This window comes from Pseudophryne corroboree, chromosome 9 (genome assembly GCF_028390025.1).
Source record: "Pseudophryne corroboree isolate aPseCor3 chromosome 9, aPseCor3.hap2, whole genome shotgun sequence".
Taxonomy (NCBI): Eukaryota; Metazoa; Chordata; class Amphibia; order Anura; family Myobatrachidae; genus Pseudophryne; species Pseudophryne corroboree.
The window spans coordinates 148489791-148509047 of record NC_086452.1 but is presented as its reverse complement, the minus strand read 5'-3'; the positions used below and the strand labels follow the sequence as shown (position 1 = coordinate 148509047).

Genomic DNA, 19257 nt, shown 5'->3' with positions numbered 1-19257 from the left:
TAGGGCCTATTAGATTTGGGTGGGGGGTGTTCAAACTGAAATCTAAATTGCAGTGTAAAAAAAAAGCAGCCAGTATTTACCCTGCACAGAAACAAAATAACCCACCCAAATCTAACTCTCTTTGCACATGTTATATCTGCCACACCTGCAGTGCACATGGTTTTGCCCAACTGCTAACAAATTTGCTGCTGCGATCAACTCTGAATTACCCCCAAAGTACACCATCTTACACATTTAATATTCCCCTTACTATAGAAAAGATTTTCATTTCTACAATAATTCTCAGTATAGCTTAATCATTGGCGTATCTATAATGAGTGCAACGTGTGCGGTGCACATAGGCCCCTGGGTCAAAGTGAATGGGGTGCGATCAGGTCTGAATTAGGCCCTTAGCTAGCTGTGAATGCCCAGTTACCTCGGCGTTACACCACTTCAGCTGTAAGTTAAGATGCGCAGAGCAAAAATATGCAAGATATGCCTGCAAAACTGACTTGCATTCAACCTTTTATCAGCCCAGGCTTGCTTATCCTCCTGCATTCAGTGGGAGGCTTCCATGTTTTAATTTAGCCTCCCGCTGCCATGCAAACATTGCTAATCCTCCCTATTTTTCATTGTCCCTCCGTAAGAATGAGGACTGCGCATGCGCCAGTCCGGAAATGCCGGCGCAGGCTTGCATGCGAGACATCACAATGTCATGCCGCATGATGTCGTGTTACTTAAAGGCTGGCCATTGCGGGGTTGAGGGAAGCGGTGGCCGCTAGCTTGCAGTGCACAGGAGAACAGTCTGAGTGGAGGCTAGTGTGTACAGAGGTGGCAGGGGCAGTGTCAGCAGAGGGTGGAGGCGGCATCAGCAGTAGTGCTGGCGTCTTCTACCCCCCACAGTGGCCAGTATAAATGTAAGGGAATTAAATAAACCAGAACTGGGGTCCATGGTGGCTGGGCAGGAGAAAGGGAAGAAACTGGGTGCTGAGTGTCACAGGCATTAACTGCACTCCGAAAGGGTACTCGCAGCCATTCATGGCTCTCAGTAAGTTCTCTCTCTGGGGGCAGGTAATTCCTGTGCCACTCAGTACCCAGTTTCTTCCCTTCCTACTATCAGCATTTGGGTCTTGAGTTAGTGTAAAAGGAAGCCTTCACCTTCTACTGCAGGACACACCCCTGACTGGCAATAGACACACCCATAGATGGAGCTAGACATGTCGTTTGGGCGGAACATGTCATGCCCCTTTCGCGCAGCTTATTCTTCATTTGTCCCCGGCAGCTGCACTGCTCAGCAACTGACCCGGCTTGTGGCACCATGTACTGCAGTGGGGCTTTTGTCCCCCTCAGCAGCACTATAAAGGGGTCCTTCAACAAGCCCGGGCAAACAGTACCCACTCCCTCCCTTTAGGCGCCATTGTTCACAGCATGTATGAAAATGGAAACTGCTGTATTTGTAAAGTCTATTTTTAGCACCCTAAACAAACCTAAATTTGACCACATTTTACACACTAATTACGTTTTATTACATTTATGTTAGTTTATATCTAGCAAAAACTGTCCATTAAAATGACAATGCTGTCTAATACAAGAAAAGCAGCGTAAAACAACATTACATTTTGCAATTTCAGAATTTCATTGTACCCTAGCTATCATTTATTGGCCCTCATTCCGAGTTGTTCGCTCGGTATTTTTCATCGCATCGCAGTGAAAATCCGCTTAGTACGCATGCGCAATGTTCGCACTGCGACTGCGCCAAGTAACTTTACTATGAAGAAAGTATTTTTACTCACGGCTTTTTCTTCGCTCCGGCGATCGTAATGTGATTGACAGGAAATGGGTGTTACTGGGCGGAAACACGGCGTTTCAGGGGCGTGTGGCTGAAAACGCTACCGTTTCCGGAAAAAACGCAGGAGTGGCCGGGGAAACGGTGGGAGTGCCTGGGCGAACGCTGGGTGTGTTTGTGACGTCAACCAGGAACGACAAGCACTGAACTGATCGCACAGGCAGAGTAAGTCTGGAGCTACTCTGAAACTGCTAAGTAGTTAGTAATCGCAATATTGCGAATACATCGGTCGCAATTTTAAGAAGCTAAGATTCACTCCCAGTAGGCAGCGGCTTAGCGTGTGTAACTCTGCTAAAATCGCCTTGCGACCGATCAACTCGGAATGAGGGCCATGATACAAAATTGTGTGATCCGTATTTACTGTAACAATATCATGGGTCATAGTCATATTAATGGTGAGCTTGACGTACCCCGAGTTCGTCATGGAATATCAGAGTTTCTCAACACTCTTCTCAAATACAAGCTGTGTTTTGCTGATTTCTTTGAATGGATTTTATTTGAAAGAACATTTGTGAAAAGGACTACTAATTATGTGAGTTTGACTCATTGGTTGTAATTTAATTAGCTGCGCAGGCCGCAAAGTTCTGGCATTGCAACTATTTCTCCTGCACTCTGCAGCCACCAGTGTCACTAAGCTTTTCTTACACTTCACAGAGGTGCGCACGGAAAGTCTGCAATATTGCTGTACCGTAAGGCTGGGGCCACAAATAGCAATACAGCAAGTCCCATTCAGCAGGACCCTCTTGGCCGGAAGGAGGGTTTTGTGTTCACGCGGATCCTGTTCTGCTGGATGCCGCAGAACAGGATCCGGTCAGTGCCAGGACGGGATTTCAAATAGAAAATTGCGCAGCACAGCTGCACTGTGTGAACACATACAGTCAAATGTATGTGTTCAACTTGAAATCCTGTCATCCGGCTCAATCGCAGCATGCTGCGGTTGGATCCAGTGGCTGCAGCACCATCGCATATGTGTAGACAGCCGCATAGGAGGCCTTGTGCAGACTCCTTCCAGCCAGTACCACTGTGTGTGTCCCGAGCCTAATACTCAGAGATTAGCGCAGGTGAACATAGTGACTGCACTTCCCCCGGAATTGAATACTGGCCTAGGAATTAGAAAACATTACTTTTTTTTGTGGAAATTGCTAGACACACAATCAGAAATAATAGGATTTTAATTACCTACCGGTAAATCCTTTTCTCGTAGTCCGCAGAGGATGCTGGAGTTCCATTTAGTACCATGGGGTATAGACGGGTTCTTTGGGAGCCACTGGCACTTTAATAGTGTGGGTTGGCTCCTCCCTCTATGGTCCCCCTACCAGACTCAGTCTAGAAACTGTGCCCAAAGAGACGGACATACTTCGAGAGAAGGAAATACAGATAGTGGTGAGATACACACCAGCTCACACCAAATCGAAAAACCATGCTGATCAGCATGCAACATGGAGAAACCATGGTAACCAGCATGCAACATGGAGAAACCATGTCAACCAGCCAGAGGCGTAACTTGGGTAGGGTGAGCAGGGCACGTGCCCTGGGCGCCGTGACGGGCACAGCTAAGGGGGGCGCCCGCACCGCCGTCCAGGGCATTGCTCCCGCCCACGCACCCACAGCCGCCACCGCCTGACCGCCCACAGCCGTTGCCCGCTGCTGCCGCCACTGCCAGCGCACCTATACGCCGCCGAGCAAGAACCACTGTGGTGCTCGGCAGCGTTACTGCTGCTGCCGGGAGCGTGACCGCGATGCCAGCGTCACGCTCCCTTAACTTCCACCTGCCGCTGAGTGCTGAGGAGGGACAGCCTGTTGTTGCGGGGATGGGGCGACGGGCCTGCTGTTGCCGGCGGCACCCACAGACGATGGCGGAGGAGAGGCCACTGCCGGGTGTGAGGAGGACAGCGATGAGGCGGAGGAGGCAGAAGACGCTGCAGAGGTCCCGGTGCGGCCGGTGATGGAGGCCCCTGGGGAGTCGGAGGAGGATGAAGGGGAAGAGGCCGAACTTCTGCCTGCCGCTGAGAGGTGAGGAGGGAGAAGGGGGGGTAACACTAGACAGCGACACACAAAGAGACTATCCCCCCTCTCCCCCTCTTCTATGCCTCTCTATGTTTATATTATTATAGTATACCCCTCTCCCCCATTCTATGCCTCTCTTTGTTTATAGTATACCCCCCCCCTTTCCCCTATGCCTGAGAGAGGCATAGAATAGGGGTAGAGGGGTATACTATAATACTATAAACAAAGAGAGGCATGGAATAGGGGGAGAGGGGGGCGTTTACTATACACAAAGAGGCATAGAATAGGGGGGGTATACTATACACGAAGAGAGGCATAGAATGGGGGGAGGTACACAGAAAGAGAGACATAGAATAGGGGGTGGGGGTATACACAGAGCAGAGGCAAGTCACCCCCGCTACTATTGTTGTAGTAAAACTGTATTTATATCCGAGTGCCGCCACAATTGTGAGTGTGTGTATGTATGTATATATATATATATATATATATATATATATACAGTTCTTGGTGGCAGCACTCACACAAAGTACAATACTGCTCCGGTGCCCTCCTTGACTCCGCACTTAGCCACGGGTCCTACACAGAAAAACGATGCAGGCGGCACTCGGAATACACTGCACAGCACAAGCAGGTAAGTAATAACGTTTCGAAGTTTATTCACCTCTTCATCAGATTACAAACATGAAGTACAAGAAACATACCTTTATAGCATCTCCCCACCTCGTGCACTGAACTCAGTCGCGGGTCAGCCGGAAACGCCTATTACTGACGTCACCAGAATGAGCCGCGTCACCCGGGCAATGTATACAAACAAAACCCAAAATACAACCCATAGATGGATAATCAAAAACATTTAAAAATATACGGATACCTAGCATCAGTATATAAAAAAGAAAAGTATGACCAAGTGAAATAATACAAAACAAAAATATACAAATAAATACAAAAATGGCACAATGAAGTCACCCTCTAACTCAAGGTACATATAAAAAGCAGCCATTATAGTCACACAGATAATGAATTAGTAAACAAAAAATAAGTACTCATATTAAATATAAAGCATTATAAAATGACCTATATTTCACAGAAAGCAGCGAAGTCCTAACGTTTCATTAAGTCCCTTTGGTGCCAGCGTCTGAAGTTCAAAAATCCAACGGGATTCTTATCTCAGTAACCGAGCAGACCTGTCACCCCCCCGAAGTCTCTCGGGTTCATGATCAATGATCATGTACTTAAGTGTAGCAACACTGTGCTGTGCCAGAGCAAAATGCCGGGCGACCGGTTGGTCGCTATTCCCGGATAAAAGGGCATTCCTAATCGCTAGTTTATGGTTAGCCATACGCTCACGCAAAGTGCGGTCAGTTTTGCCTACATAACACAGCCCGCATGGGCACGTAATAAGGTAGATGATGAATTTAGTGGTGCACGTAACCCGATGACCTATCGAGTATCTACGTCCACTATGAGGATGGGAGAAAAAAGAGCCAGTGGTCATGGACCTACATGTGGTGCAATTAAGGCACCGAAAGCACCCTTTTCTAAGTGCCATAAAATTTTGTTCACTCTGTGCCGTATATAGACCAGTAATGTCCGTTCTCATAATCCAATCTCTGATGTTTTTATCCCTCGTGTATGTGGGCATAATGGACACCGTATCCAAATTTAGATCCTTGTCTGTCCCGACAGTAGGCCACAAAGTTTTTGCCGTTCTAGAAATGGAAGTGCTACGTGTATTAAAATGGTTTACCCACGGTAGTCGTTCCCTATCACATTTCTTGCGTCTGGCTGCTAGTAGTGTCTCTCTATTCATGCTCAAAGCTCTAGATTTAGCTGACAATAAAGTATCCATAGGATATCCCCTCTGTCTAAATTTAATCACCATCTCATCCATGACCACTGGCTCTTTTTTCTCCCATCCTCATAGTGGACGTAGATACTCGATAGATCATCGGGTTACGTGCACCACTAAATTCATCATCTACCTTATTACGTGCCCATGCGGGCTGTGTTATGTAGGCAAAACTGACCGCACTTTGCGTGAGCGTATGGCTAACCATAAACTAGCGATTAGGAATGCCCTTTTATCCGGGAATAGCGACCAACCGGTCGCCCGGCATTTTGCTCTGGCACAGCACAGTGTTGCTACACTTAAGTACATGATCATTGATCATGAACCCGAGAGACTTCGGGGGGGTGACAGGTCTGCTCGGTTACTGAGATAAGAATCCCGTTGGATTTTTGAACTTCAGACGCTGGCACCAAAGGGACTTAATGAAACGTTAGGACTTCGCTGCTTTCTGTGAAATATAGGTCATTTTATAATGCTTTATATTTAATATGAGTACTTATTTTTTGTTTACTAATTCATTATCTGTGTGACTATAATGGCTGCTTTTTATATGTACCTTCAGTTAGAGGGTGACTTCATTGTGCCATTTTTGTATTTATTTGTATATGTTTGTTTTGTATTATTTCACTTGGTCATACTTTTCTTTTTTATATACTGATGCTAGGTATCCGTATACTTTTAAATGTTTTTGATTATCCACTTATGGGTTGTATTTTGGGTTTTGTTTGTATACATTGCCCGGGTGACGCGGCTCATTCTGGTGACGTCAGTAATAGGCGTTTCCGACTGAGTTCAGTGCACGAGGTGGGGAGATGCTATAAAGGTATGTTTCTTGTACTTCATGTTTGTAATCTGATGAAGAGGTGAATAAACTTTGAAACGTTATTACTTACCTGCTTGTGCTGTGCAGTGTATTCCGAGTGCCGCCTGTATCGTTTATATATATATATATATATATATATATATATATATATATATATAATATGTTAATTTTGGCTCATTCAGTGTGCTTTAATGTGAATTTCGGGTCATCCCGTGTGCTATAATGTGAATTTCGGGTCATCCTGTGTGCTATAATGTGAATTTCGGGTCATCCTGTGTGCTTTAATGTGAATTTTGGGTCATTCAGTGTGCTATAATGTGAATTTCGGGTCATTCTGTGTGCTATAATATGAATTTCGGCTCAACCTGTGTGCTATAATATGAATTTCGGGTCATTCAGTGTGCTTTAATGTTAATTTTCGGGTCATCCTGTGTGCTGTCATGTGAATTTCGGCTCATCCTGTGTGCTATCATGTTAATTTCGGCTCATTCAGTGTGCTTTAATGTGAATTTCGGGTCATCCTGTGTGCTATAATGTGAATTTCGGGTCATCCTGTGTTCTATAATGTGAATTTCGGCTCATTCAGTGTGCTTTAATGTGAATTTCGGGTCATCCTGTGTGCTATAATGTGAAAGGTCTAGTAATAAATAGTATAAGAATAGTATAAGGTCTAGTACTAGTATAATCAGTACTAGATAGTATAAGGGTCCTACTACACTGAAGGACACCCCCCCTTTTGAGTGGTCACGCCCCCTTTTCCGGAGCTAGGCGCGCGCATAATTACACCCTTCACTTTTCCATACCCTTACTTCAAAACTTCCACTTCAACCACTGCACCTACATCTATACATACACATCCAGACATCTTTATACACAGTGACATCTATTTGTGTAGGAGATGATGATGGTAAGGTTCATGTGGAATTATAAAGAATGTTCCCAGTATGACATGAAACAGCTGGCGTGTCATGTTGGCACATCCTATTTTCAGTGTCCACGCCCCCCTTATGGCCATTTTTTTCAGAGTGCGCCAGTGGCGTGTGCACATACTTTCCTTTTGTATTTTTTTTTTTTTTGGGGGGGGGGGGCGCCATTATTGATCTTGCCCTGGGCTCCAAAAACCCTAGTTACGCCTCTGCAACCAGCAGGTAACATGAGGAAACCATGCTAACCAGCAGGCAACATGAAATCATGCAAACCAGGATGAAACATGAAGAAATCATGCCAACCATCATGCAACACGAAGAAACATGTTATCTAGCATGAAACAGGAAGCAACCATGCCAATCAGCATGTAACCTGTAGAAACCATGCTAACCATGCATGAAAGAGGAACAGCAACAGCTGTACCAACACTTAACCAAGTAGCATGCAGGAAAATGAAGCATTGGGCGGGCGCCCAGCATCCTCTACGGACTACGAGAAAATAATTTACCGGCAGGTAATTAATATCCTATTTTCTCTTACGTCCTAGAGGATGCTAGGGTTCCATTTAGTACCATGGGTTATACCAAAGTTCCCAGTATGGGAGGGAGAGTGCTGAGGATCCTGCAGAACGGAGTGACCAAATTTAGGTCCTCAGATGCCAAAGTATCGAACTTGTAGAACTTCTGCAAACGTGTTCGACCCCGACCATGCAGCTGGTTGGCAAAGCTGTAAAGCCGAGATACCCCGGGTAGCTGCCCAGGAACAACCCACTGTACGAGTAGAGTGGGCCTTAACAGATCTTGGACACGGCAGGCCTGCCGTAGAATAAGCATGCTGGATAGTAAACCCGATCCAGCGAGCAAATGTCTGCCTAGAAGCAGGACACCCAACCGTGTTGGGATCATAAAGGACAAACAGAGTGTCCGACTACCTGTGACGAGAAGTCCTCTTCACAGAAACTTTCAAAGCCCTCACAACATCCAAGGACTGTGAGGTAATTGAGGCATCAGTAGCCACTGGCACCATAATAGGTTGGTGAAGTGAAAAACCGACACAACCTTTGGAAGAAATTGCTGACGCGTTCTGAGCTCAGCTCTATCTTCATGGAAAATCAAGTAGAGGCTCCTGCATGAAATGCCCCCAATTTCGACACCCGTCAAGCAGATGCCAATTCCAACAGTGTGACCACCTTCCAAGTTAGAAACTTGACGTCCATCTCCTGTAAAGGCTCGAACCAATCCGACTGCAGGAACTGCAGCACCACCTTAAGATCCCAAGGTGTCGTAGGAGGCACAATGCGTGGCTGGATGTGCAGAACCCCTATAAAGAAAGTCTGAACCTCAGGGAGAGCAGCCAATTGTTTCTGAAAGAAAATAGACAAGGCCAAAATCTGGACTTTTATGGAGCCCAAGCATAGGCCCACAACCATACCTGCTTGCAGAAAGAGGAGAAACCGTCCTAGTTGAAACTCCACCAAAGGAAACTTCTTGGATTCACACCAAGACACGTACTTTTTCCAAGTGCGATGGTAATGTGTAGACGTTACCCTCTTCCTAGCCTGTATCAGGGTAGGAATGACTTTGTTCAGAAAGCCCTGCCGAGCTAAGATCTGGCGTTCAACCTCCATGCTGCCAAACATAGCCGTGGTAAGTCTTGATAAGCAAACGGCCCCTGTTGCAGAAGGTCCTGGCGAAGAGGAAGAGGCCTCGGACCTTCCAGCAGTAACTCCAGAAGATCCGCGTACCAAGCACTTCTTGGCCAGTCCGGAGCAATGAGGATCGCCTGAACGCTTGTTCGTTTTATTAGTTTGAGAATCCATGGGATGAGTGGAAATGGAGGGAACACTTACACTGACTGGAACACCCACGGAGGTACCAGGGCGTCCACCGCCACAGCTTGTGGGTCTCATGGCCTGGAACAGTACCTCTGAAGCTTCTTGTTGAGGTGAGAGGCCATCATGACTATCTGAGGTACACTCCATCGGCTTGTTACCTCTGCGAATACCTCTGAGTGGAGGCCCCATTCTCCTGGATGGCGATCGTGTCTGCTGAGGAAGTCTGCTTCCCAGTTGTCCACTCCCCAGAAGGCGAATGCACTGATGAACCAATACCCGGGCTGGCATCAGGACATCCCGGACCATTGATTGGATCACCAACGCTTTCTTCACTGGTAGAAACACCCTCTGCACTTCCATGTTGAGAATCATACCCAGGAAAAAACGCCTCCTTATCGGCTTCAAATGCCAAATTGGAAGCTTCAGGATCCATCCAAGATCCCAAGACAGTTGATTTGAGAGAGCAACACTCCGTAACAACATCTCCCTGGAGGATGTTAAGGTTGCCCAGATATAGAATTATGTCCACTCCTGGTTTTGGAGTGGGAGTATAAAGGCTACCATGGCCCTGATGAACACCCCCGGTGTTACGTAGAAGCCAAATTTAATGTTTGGAACTGGAAGTGACATAGTTGTAGTGCAACCTTAGATAGGCCTAGAGAGGCGGCCAGACTGGAAGGTGAAGTACGCACCCCTGATATCCCGGGATACCAGGAATTCCTCTACATCTCGAGCAGAGATCACCACTCCCAGACTCCATCCCAAATTGAACACCCACCAGTAGGGAATTAATGACCTCAGGTTTGAATAGTAACCTCTGTTACGTAAATGAGGTGGAACTGGAATAATGACATTAGTTTGACAAATGTTATATCTTCCAGCAGTAGTACACTTTCTGCCTGAGAAGCTAGTAAGCTTGATTTGAATAATCTGTGAGGCGGGAATACTAGAAATTCTAGTCTGCACCCCTGGGCAACCCAACTGTTTCCAGGGGTCTAGACAGAATATCGCCCAGATGTGTTACTGAATCTCTTTAGTCTCGCTCCCACCTGCCTGATCCCCAGGCAGTGAGGTCCACCAACAAACTGAAGGGTTTGAAAAAGGCCAAATTTGAAATCCGTCCCTGGGAACCTGGCGGCGCAGGTTTTCTGGATTTCCCCAACGTCCTCTTAAGGAAGTGGAGGAATATGTGGAATCATGTTCGAAGGAATTGCAGTGTAGGTGTAGGATATAATTTCCTGGTCTGTGCAGCTGCGGAAGGAAGACATACCGACTTACCCGCAGTTGACATGGATATCCACATATCCTGTGCTTCCCAACAGGGTCTTACCTGTGAACGGCGGACCTGTCATACCTTACTCGGATTCTGTATCCGCAGTCCACTGGTGTAGCCACCGTCCCCTGCGTGTCAAAACAGCCCGAGCAGTGATCTCTGTGTTATGCAGGTCAATCTCCTCCATGGCGTCTAGCCGTGAAGCCTGTAGAATCCTGTATGTGACATAGAAATAAGTACAAGTCACTTCTACACATAGAATCTAAATCATCAAGTAAGGAGCCTGAGCCCCAGAGATGTATACAAAAGTGGGTCTCTGAGTCAGTGGCAAACGCAGGATTTGCATGGGGGGGTTTCCAGAACTGGTCGGAGCCAATCACGGGGGTGGGGACTGAGGTGACCCAGTATATGCTGGGTCCGTAAAACTAGTGTGTCTGTGTGTGTGTATATATATATATATATATATATATATATATATATCTACACATATATATATATATATATATACATATATCTACACACACATATATATATATATATATATATATATATACATACACACACACACATACATATACACGGGTGGTCTTCAGTATGCCGGCGGTCGGGCTCCCGGCGACCAGCATACCGGCGCCGGGAGCCTGACCGCCGGCATACCGACACTTATTCTCCCTCGTGGGGGTCCACGACCCCCCTGGAGGGAGAATAGAATAGTGTGGCGCGCGTAGCGTGGCGAGCGCAGCGACCCGCAAGGGGCTCATTTGCGCTCGCCACACTGTTGGTAAGCCGGCGGCCGGCCTCCCGGCGCCGGTATGCTGGTCGCCGGGAGGCCGGCCGCCGGGAGATCGTAGTGAACCCATATACACATATACATAGCATATTAAACATGCATACATATATATATATATACACACACACATACAGTACACATATATATACACATGTATATATATATATATCATATGTGTGTGTGTGTGTGTTTATATGTATGTATGTATGTATATACATGTGTATATATGTAGGCACATGGATATATATGTACTATAATTAAAATAAAGTAAACTTTTATTGCACTTGCAAGTGCCACCAGGAAGACAGCAGGCTGCAGAGGACGCTAGACAGTCATTAATAATACTCATGCAGCTAAAAAAAAAAAAAAAAAATTTAAGTGGAGGGGGGTTTCTGGGTACTCGGAAACCCCCCCTTGGTGCGCCACTGCTCTGAGTCACACCTGCAGCAGTGTACAGTATTAGAGATTAGTCTCAATAGGTGATCAGCCTTTATGGAGGTTGTACCAGGGACAGATAAGACAACCATATTTGACAATTTAGACACTTTAAAGGGGTGTGGATAATAACTCTGGGTGTACTCAGGTTTTCACAAATAAGGAGTTTAACGCCCTACCCAGTGGGAAGGCATTCATTATATACATATAATAATATTCCTCATCCCTAATAGCCTCAAACATATGTTGGACCCCTCATAAATATGCATTATATGGACAAGTGTACGCTTTCTAGGGTACGGAGTTGGGGTGAAAGGCACAGCAGTGGGATTTGAAACCCCACACTTCTCAAAACTGCGGCTTCTATCCAGTATGGGATATATTTGAAGCAATATATTTTAAAGTACACCTTATGGAGGCTACCCCAGGGGGAACTGCCACCGAAGCCTGAGATAAGTACAGTTTTGAGCATGGTATAAACTCCCCAGGAGAAGATATACATTCTGCAGTACAGGACAAAGGGGGTCATTCCGAGTTGATCGCTAGCGGCCGTTGTTCGCAGCGCAGTGATCAGGCTTAAAATCGGCATTTCTGCGCATGCGTATGCACCGCAATGCGCAGGTGCGACGTACAGGTACAATGAGCATCGTGGGTTTGCACAGAGTCTAAGGAACATTCCTGTCGCACTGCCGAACGCAGGAAGATTGAAATGAAGTGGGTGTCAACTGACCATTTTCAGGGAGTTCTTAGAAAAACGCAGGCGTGGCTGGGTGGGTGTGTGACGTCAAAAGCCGTACCTCCGTCGTTAGAATCAACGCACACGAAGAGTAACTACAGGGCTGGTCTTGTTTTGCGTAAAAAGATTTTGCAGGCGCCCTGCTGCACAAGCGTTCGCACTTCTGCAAAGCGAAAATACACTCCCCAGTGGGTGGTGACAATGCGTTTGCACGGCTGCTAAAAACTGCTAGCGAGCGATCAACTCAATAACCCCCAAAGTCCCTTAAACATGGTAAAGTGGCTTACACATACACAGGAAAATGTCAACACAGTCCCCCCCCCCCCCCCCCGAATATCTTCAGAGAGTCAAAGAGCACAAGAAGCCAGCCACAGCGTGCCCTTATAGGCTTTTATAAAGATTAAAACCCCGCTGACTAGCGTAACCTTAACAGGGTAGCTAGTGCATAATATCACTCCCCCCTTGTTTATAACACCTGTTACCTCAGTGTAGTTATGTGGAGGACAGCGTTCCCTGTCAGCGTGTGTCTGCAGGGAGAAAATGGTGCTGGTTAGTGCTGGATCCGCTCTGAGGAGAAGCTCCACCCCCTGTAATGGCGCGTTTTCCCGCACTTAGAGATTATACTGGCCTGAGGTAATTTTTGCAGCAAACAGTGGGTTAGACCTTGAAAGCTATGTTTGACCAGTGTAGGGTATCGCGCTGGCCCAGGACACCCCTCGCAACGCCGTACACATTGTGCTGCTGAGCCTTCCGGAGCACAGCCTGTCAGAGCTGCGCTCCCACCCTTGGGCCGCCATTCCCGCCGGGGACCTGCTTACCGGGACTCCGGCGTCAGATTCACCACTCTTCTTTCTTCTGGCTCCGTTAGGGGGTGGCAGCATGCTGCTGGAGTGAGCGGTCGCCTCGGGCGACTATCGATCATCACCCTCAGGAGCTCAGTGTCTTGTCAGCGGAGATAGGGGCCATTAACCTCTCTGGGTTGGACACTACACCCCCCGCCCCCTAAGTCCCACGAAGCAGGGAGGCTGTTGCCAGCAGCCCGCCTGTAAAATAACAAACTCTAGAAAACAATAAAACTAAGAAAACTCCTAGGAGCTCCCCCCAACTGTGACCGGATCCTCCGGGCACATTTTCTAAACTGAGTCTGGTAGGAGGGGCATAGAGGGAGGAGCCAGCCCACACTGTTAAACTCTTAAAGTGCCAGTGGCTCCCAAAGGACCCGTCTATACCGCATGGTACTAAATGGAACCCCAGCATCCTCTAGGACGTAAGAGAAAAATCTTTAGGAACTGTAGGGGATATTTGTTAAACCTCGGAGAGAGATAAAGTACAAACCAATTAGCTCCTAACATTTTTCAAATGGTCTGTGAAATGACAGAAGCTGAATGGTTAGTACTTTATCTTTCTCCAAGGTTTCATACATTTCTCCTTGTGCCATTTTCTGTAAAGCAAGGACAGTTGTCATCTACATAATCTAAATATTGCTAAGACAACAACTATAAACTATTAAGGTTACGTAAGAAAATAGTTTATTGTTTATCACTGTGGTGATTTATAAAGAAAGGGTTGTGCCAACAGTAGTAGTAATCCCTCTTCCAATTGCTTTCTGGTTTCCAGACAGATGAGTGCAAAAGAAAATCTAAATGTCCATCTAAAATGGGAGATACTGTACAAATAGCTTTGTAAATAGCATCTAATAATAGTACCTGTTTGCTGTATGTCTGGCAGGTCTTCTCTGGGGCTTCAGCATATCTTCTCTGTTTCTCTGCATTAAGAGAATGAGTGAGTTCTGTGCCTTTCATTTGAAAGTGAGACCTCTTGTAGGGCAACGGAGATCAGTTTCTGGCTTTCTGCTCAGGTAACACTGCCTGGTAGCTAAGCATTAAAGGTGAACGCTTCCCTTAAACTAAGAGCAGCAATGTACAGCAAGTAAACAAAGGCTGATCATGGAGATCCTTCAATACACTGAGTTTGCTGTTGACAGAGATGGCAGATAAGTGTTTCCTTGTGAAGTCACTGTGCAGGTTTACAGCTTAATCCCACATACTGTATATGCCTTGCTTATAGAGATGAGCGCCGGAAATTTTTCGGGTTTTGTCTGTGTTTTGGTTTTGGGTTCAGTTCCGCGGCCGTGTTTTGGGTTCGACCGCGTTTTGGCAAAACCTAACCGAATTTTTTTTGTCGGATTCGGGTGTGTTTTGGATTCGGGTGTTTTTTTCCAAAAAACCTAAAAAACAGCTTAAATCATAGAATTTGGGGGTCATTTTGATCCCAAAGTATTATTAACCTCAAAAACCATAATTTCCACTCATTTTCAGTCTATTCTGAATACCTCACACCTCACAATATTATTTTTAGTCCTAAAATTTGCACCGAGGTCGCTGGATGACTAAGCTAAGCGACCCTAGTGGCCGACACAAACACCTGGCCCATCTAGGAGTGGCACTGCAGTGTCACGCAGGATGTCCCTTCCAAAAAACCCTCCCCAAACAGCACATGACGCAAAGAAAAAAAGAGGCGCAATGAGGTAGCTGTGTGAGTAAGATAAGCGACCCTAGTGGCCGACACAAACACCGGGCCCATCTAGGAGTGGCACTGCAGTGTCACGCAGGATGTCCCTTCCAAAAAACCCTCCCCAAACAGCACATGACGCAAAGAAAAAAAGAGGCGCAATGAGGTAGCTGTGTGAGTAAGATAAGCGACCCTAGTGGCCGACACAAACACCGGGCCCATCTAGGAGTGGCACTGCAGTGTCACGCAGGATGGCCCTTCCAAAAAACCCTCCCCAAACAGCACATGACGCAAAGAAAAAAAGAGGCGCAATGAGGTAGCTGTGTGAGTAAGATAAGCGACCCTAGTGGCCGACAGAAACACCGGGCCCATCTAGGAGTGGCACTGCAGTGTCACGCAGGATGGCCCTTCCAAAAAACCCTCCCCAAACAGCACATGACGCAAAGAAAAAAAGAGGCGCAATGAGGTAGCTGTGTGAGTAAGATAAGCGACCCTAGTGGCCGACACAAACACCGGGCCCATCTAGGAGTGTCACTGCAGTGTCACGCAGGATGTCCCTTCCAAAAAACCCTCCCCAAACAGCACATGACGCAAAGAAAAAAAGAGGCGCAATGAGGTAGCTGTGTGAGTAAGATAAGCGACCCTAGTGGCCGACACAAACACCGGGCCCATCTAGGAGTGGCACTGCAGTGTCACGCAGGATGGCCCTTCCAAAAAACCCTCCCCAAACAGCACATGACGCAAAGAAAAAAAGAGGCGCAATGAGGTAGCTGTGTGAGTAAGATAAGCGACCCTAGTGGCCGACACAAACACCGGGCCCATCTAGGAGTGGCACTGCAGTGTCACGCAGGATGGCCCTTCCAAAAAACCCTCCCCAAACAGCACATGACGCAAAGAAAAAAAGAGGCGCAATGAGGTAGCTGTGTGAGTAAGATAAGCGACCCTAGTGGCCGACACAAACACCGGGCCCATCTAGGAGTGGCACTGCAGTGTCACGCAGGATGTCCCTTCCAAAAAACCCTCCCCAAACAGCACATGACGCAAAGAAAAAAAGAGGCGCAATGAGGTAGCTGTGTGAGTAAGATAAGCGACCCTAGTGGCCGACACAAACACCGGGCCCATCTAGGAGTGTCACTGCAGTGTCACGCAGGATGTCCCTTCCAAAAAACCCTCCCCAAACAGCACATGGCGCAAAGAAAAAAAGAGGCGCAATGAGGTAGCTGTGTGAGTAAGATAAGCGACCCTAGTGGCCGACACAAACACCGGGCCCATCTAGGAGTGGCACTGCAGTGTCACGCAGGATGGCCCTTCCAAAAAACCCTCCCCAAACAGCACATGACGCAAAGAAAAATTAAAGAAAAAAGAGGTGCAAGATGGAATTGTCCTTGGGCCCTCCCACCCACCCTTATGTTGTATAAACAGGACATGCACACTTTAACCAACCCATCATTTCAGTGACAGGGTCTGCCACACGACTGTGACTGATATGACGGGTTGGTTTGGACCCCCACCAAAAAAGAAGCAATTAATCTCTCCTTGCACAAACTGGCTCTACAGAGGCAAGATGTCCACCTCATCATCATCCTCCGATATATCACCGTGTACATCCCCCTCCTCACAGATTATCAATTCGTCCCCACTGGAATCCACCATCTCAGCTCCCTGTGTACTTTGTGGAGGCAATTGCTGCTGGTCAATGTCTCCGCGGAGGAATTGATTATAATTCATTTTAATGAACATCATCTTCTCCACATTTTCTGGATGTAAGCTCGTACGCCGATTGCTGACAAGGTGAGCGGCGGCACTAAACACTCTTTCGGAGTACACACTTGTGGGAGGGCAACTTAGGTAGAATAAAGCCAGTTTGTGCAAGGGCCTCCAAATTGCCTCTTTTTCCTGCCAGTATAAGTACGGACTGTGTGACGTGCCTACTTGGATGCGGTCACTCATATAATCCTCCACCATTCTTTCAATGTTGAGAGAATCATATGCAGTGACAGTAGACGACATGTCCGTAATCGTTGTCAGGTCCTTCAGTCCGGACCAGATGTCAGCATCAGCAGTCGCTCCAGACTGCCCTGCATCACCGCCAGCGGGTGGGCTCGGAATTCTGAGCCTTTTCCTCGCACCCCCAGTTGCGGGAGAATGTGAAGGAGGAGATGTTGACAGGTCGCGTTCCGCTTGACTTGACAATTTTCTCACCAGCAGGTCTTTCAACCCCAGCAGACTTGTGTCTGCCGGAAAGAGAGATCCAAGGTAGGCTTTAAATCTAGGATCGAGCACGGTGGCCAAAATGTAGTGCTCTGATTTCAACAGATTGACCACCCGTGAATCCTTGTTAAGCGAATTAAGGGCTCCATCCACAAGTCCCACATGCCTAGCGGAATCGCTCCGTGTTAGCTCCTCCTTCAATGTCTCCAGCTTCTTCTGCAAAAGCCTGATGAGGGGAATGACCTGACTCAGGCTGGCAGTGTCTGAACTGACTTCACGTGTGGCAAGTTCAAAGGGCATCAGAACCTTGCACAACGTTGAAATCATTCTCCACTGCGCTTGAGACAGGTGCATTCCACCTCCTATATCGTGCTCAATTGTATAGGCTTGAATGGCCTTTTGCTGCTCCTCCAACCTCTGAAGCATATAGAGGGTTGAATTCCACCTCGTTACCACTTCTTGCTTCAGATGATGGCAGGGCAGGTTCAGTAGTTTTTGGTGGTGCTCCAGTCTTCTGTACGTGGTGCCTGTACGCCGAAAGTGTCCCGCAATTCTTCTGGCCACCGACAGCATCTCTTGCACGCCCCTGTCGTTTTTAAAAAAATTCTGCACCACCAAATTCAAGGTATGTGCAAAACATGGGACGTGCTGGAATTTGCCCATATTTAATGCACACACAATATTGCTGGCGTTGTCCGATGCCACAAATCCACAGGAGAGTCCAATTGGGGTAAGCCATTCCGCGATGATCTTCCTCAGTTGCCGTAAGAGGTTTTCAGCTGTGTGCGTATTCTGGAAAGCGGTGATACAAAGCGTAGCCTGCCTAGGAAAGAGTTGGCGTTTGCGAGATGCTGCTACTGGTGCCGCCGCTGCTGTTCTTGCGGCGGGAGTCCATACATCTACCCAGTGGGCTGTCACAGTCATATAGTCCTGACCCTGCCCTGCTCCACTTGTCCACATGTCCGTGGTTAAGTGGACATTGGGTACAACTGCATTTTTTAGGACACTGGTGAGTCTTTTTCTGACGTCCGTGTACATTCTCGGTATCGCCTGCCTAGAGAAGTGGAACCTAGATGGTATTTGGTAACGGGGGCACACTGCCTCAATAAATTGTCTAGTTCCCTGTGAACTAACGGCGGATACCGGACGCACGTCTAACACCAACATAGTTGTCAAGGCCTCAGTTATCCGCTTTGCAGCAGGATGACTGCTGTGATATTTCATCTTCCTCGCAAAGGACTGTTGAACAGTCAATTGCTTACTGGAAGTAGTACAAGTGGGCTTACGACTTCCCCTCTGGGATGACCATCGACTCCCAGCAGCAACAACAGCAGCGCCAGCAGCAGTAGGCGTTACACGCAAGGATGCATCGGAGGATTCCCAGGCAGAAGAGGACTCGTCAGAATTGCCAGTGACATGGCCTGCAGGACTATTGGCATTCCTGGGGAAGGAGGAAATTGACACTGAGGGAGTTGGTGGGGTGGTTTGCGTGAGCTTGGTTACAAGAGGAAGGGATTTACTGGTCAGTGGACTGCTTCCGCTGTCGCCCAAAGTTTTTGAACTTGTCACTGACTTATTATGAATGCGCTGCAGGTGACGTATAAGGGAGGATGTTCCGAGGTGGTTAACGTCCTTACCCCTACTTATTACAGCTTGAAAAAGGCAACACACGGCTTGACACCTGTTGTCCGCATTTCTGTTGAAATACTTCCACACCGAAGAGCTGATTTTTTTGGTATTTTCACCAGGCATGTCAGTGGCCATATTCCTCCCACGGACAACAGGTGTCTCCCCGGGTGCCTGACTTAAACAAACCACCTCACCATCAGAATCCTCCTGGTCAATTTCCTCCCCAGCGCCAGCAACACCCATATCCTCCTCATCCTGGTGTACTTCAACACTGACATCTTCAATCTGACTATCAGGAACTGGACTGCGGGTGCTCCTTCCAGCACTTGCAGGGGGCGTGCAAATGGTGGAAGGCGCATGCTCTTCACGTCCAGTGTTGGGAAGGTCAGGCATCGCAACCGACACAA

The 19257-nt window shown here is 47.4% G+C and overlaps 1 protein-coding gene across 2 annotated transcripts in view; it reads right to left on the bottom strand.

Annotated features, from left to right (window-relative positions):
* The window catches only part of LOC134957733 (uncharacterized), a 249114-nt gene extending 234727 nt beyond the window's left edge, over nt 1–14387 (bottom strand). The window contains exon 1 of one of the 2 annotated variants that reach the window (XM_063939848.1): nt 14206–14387. In XM_063939848.1, the coding sequence (XP_063795918.1) occupies nt 14206–14270 (65 nt within the window). In that variant the 5' untranslated portion in view covers nt 14271–14387. The remainder of the gene's footprint in view (nt 1–14205) is intronic. The other variant, XM_063939846.1, reaches the window with a different exon arrangement.
* Between the last annotated feature and the right edge of the window lie 4870 nt (nt 14388–19257).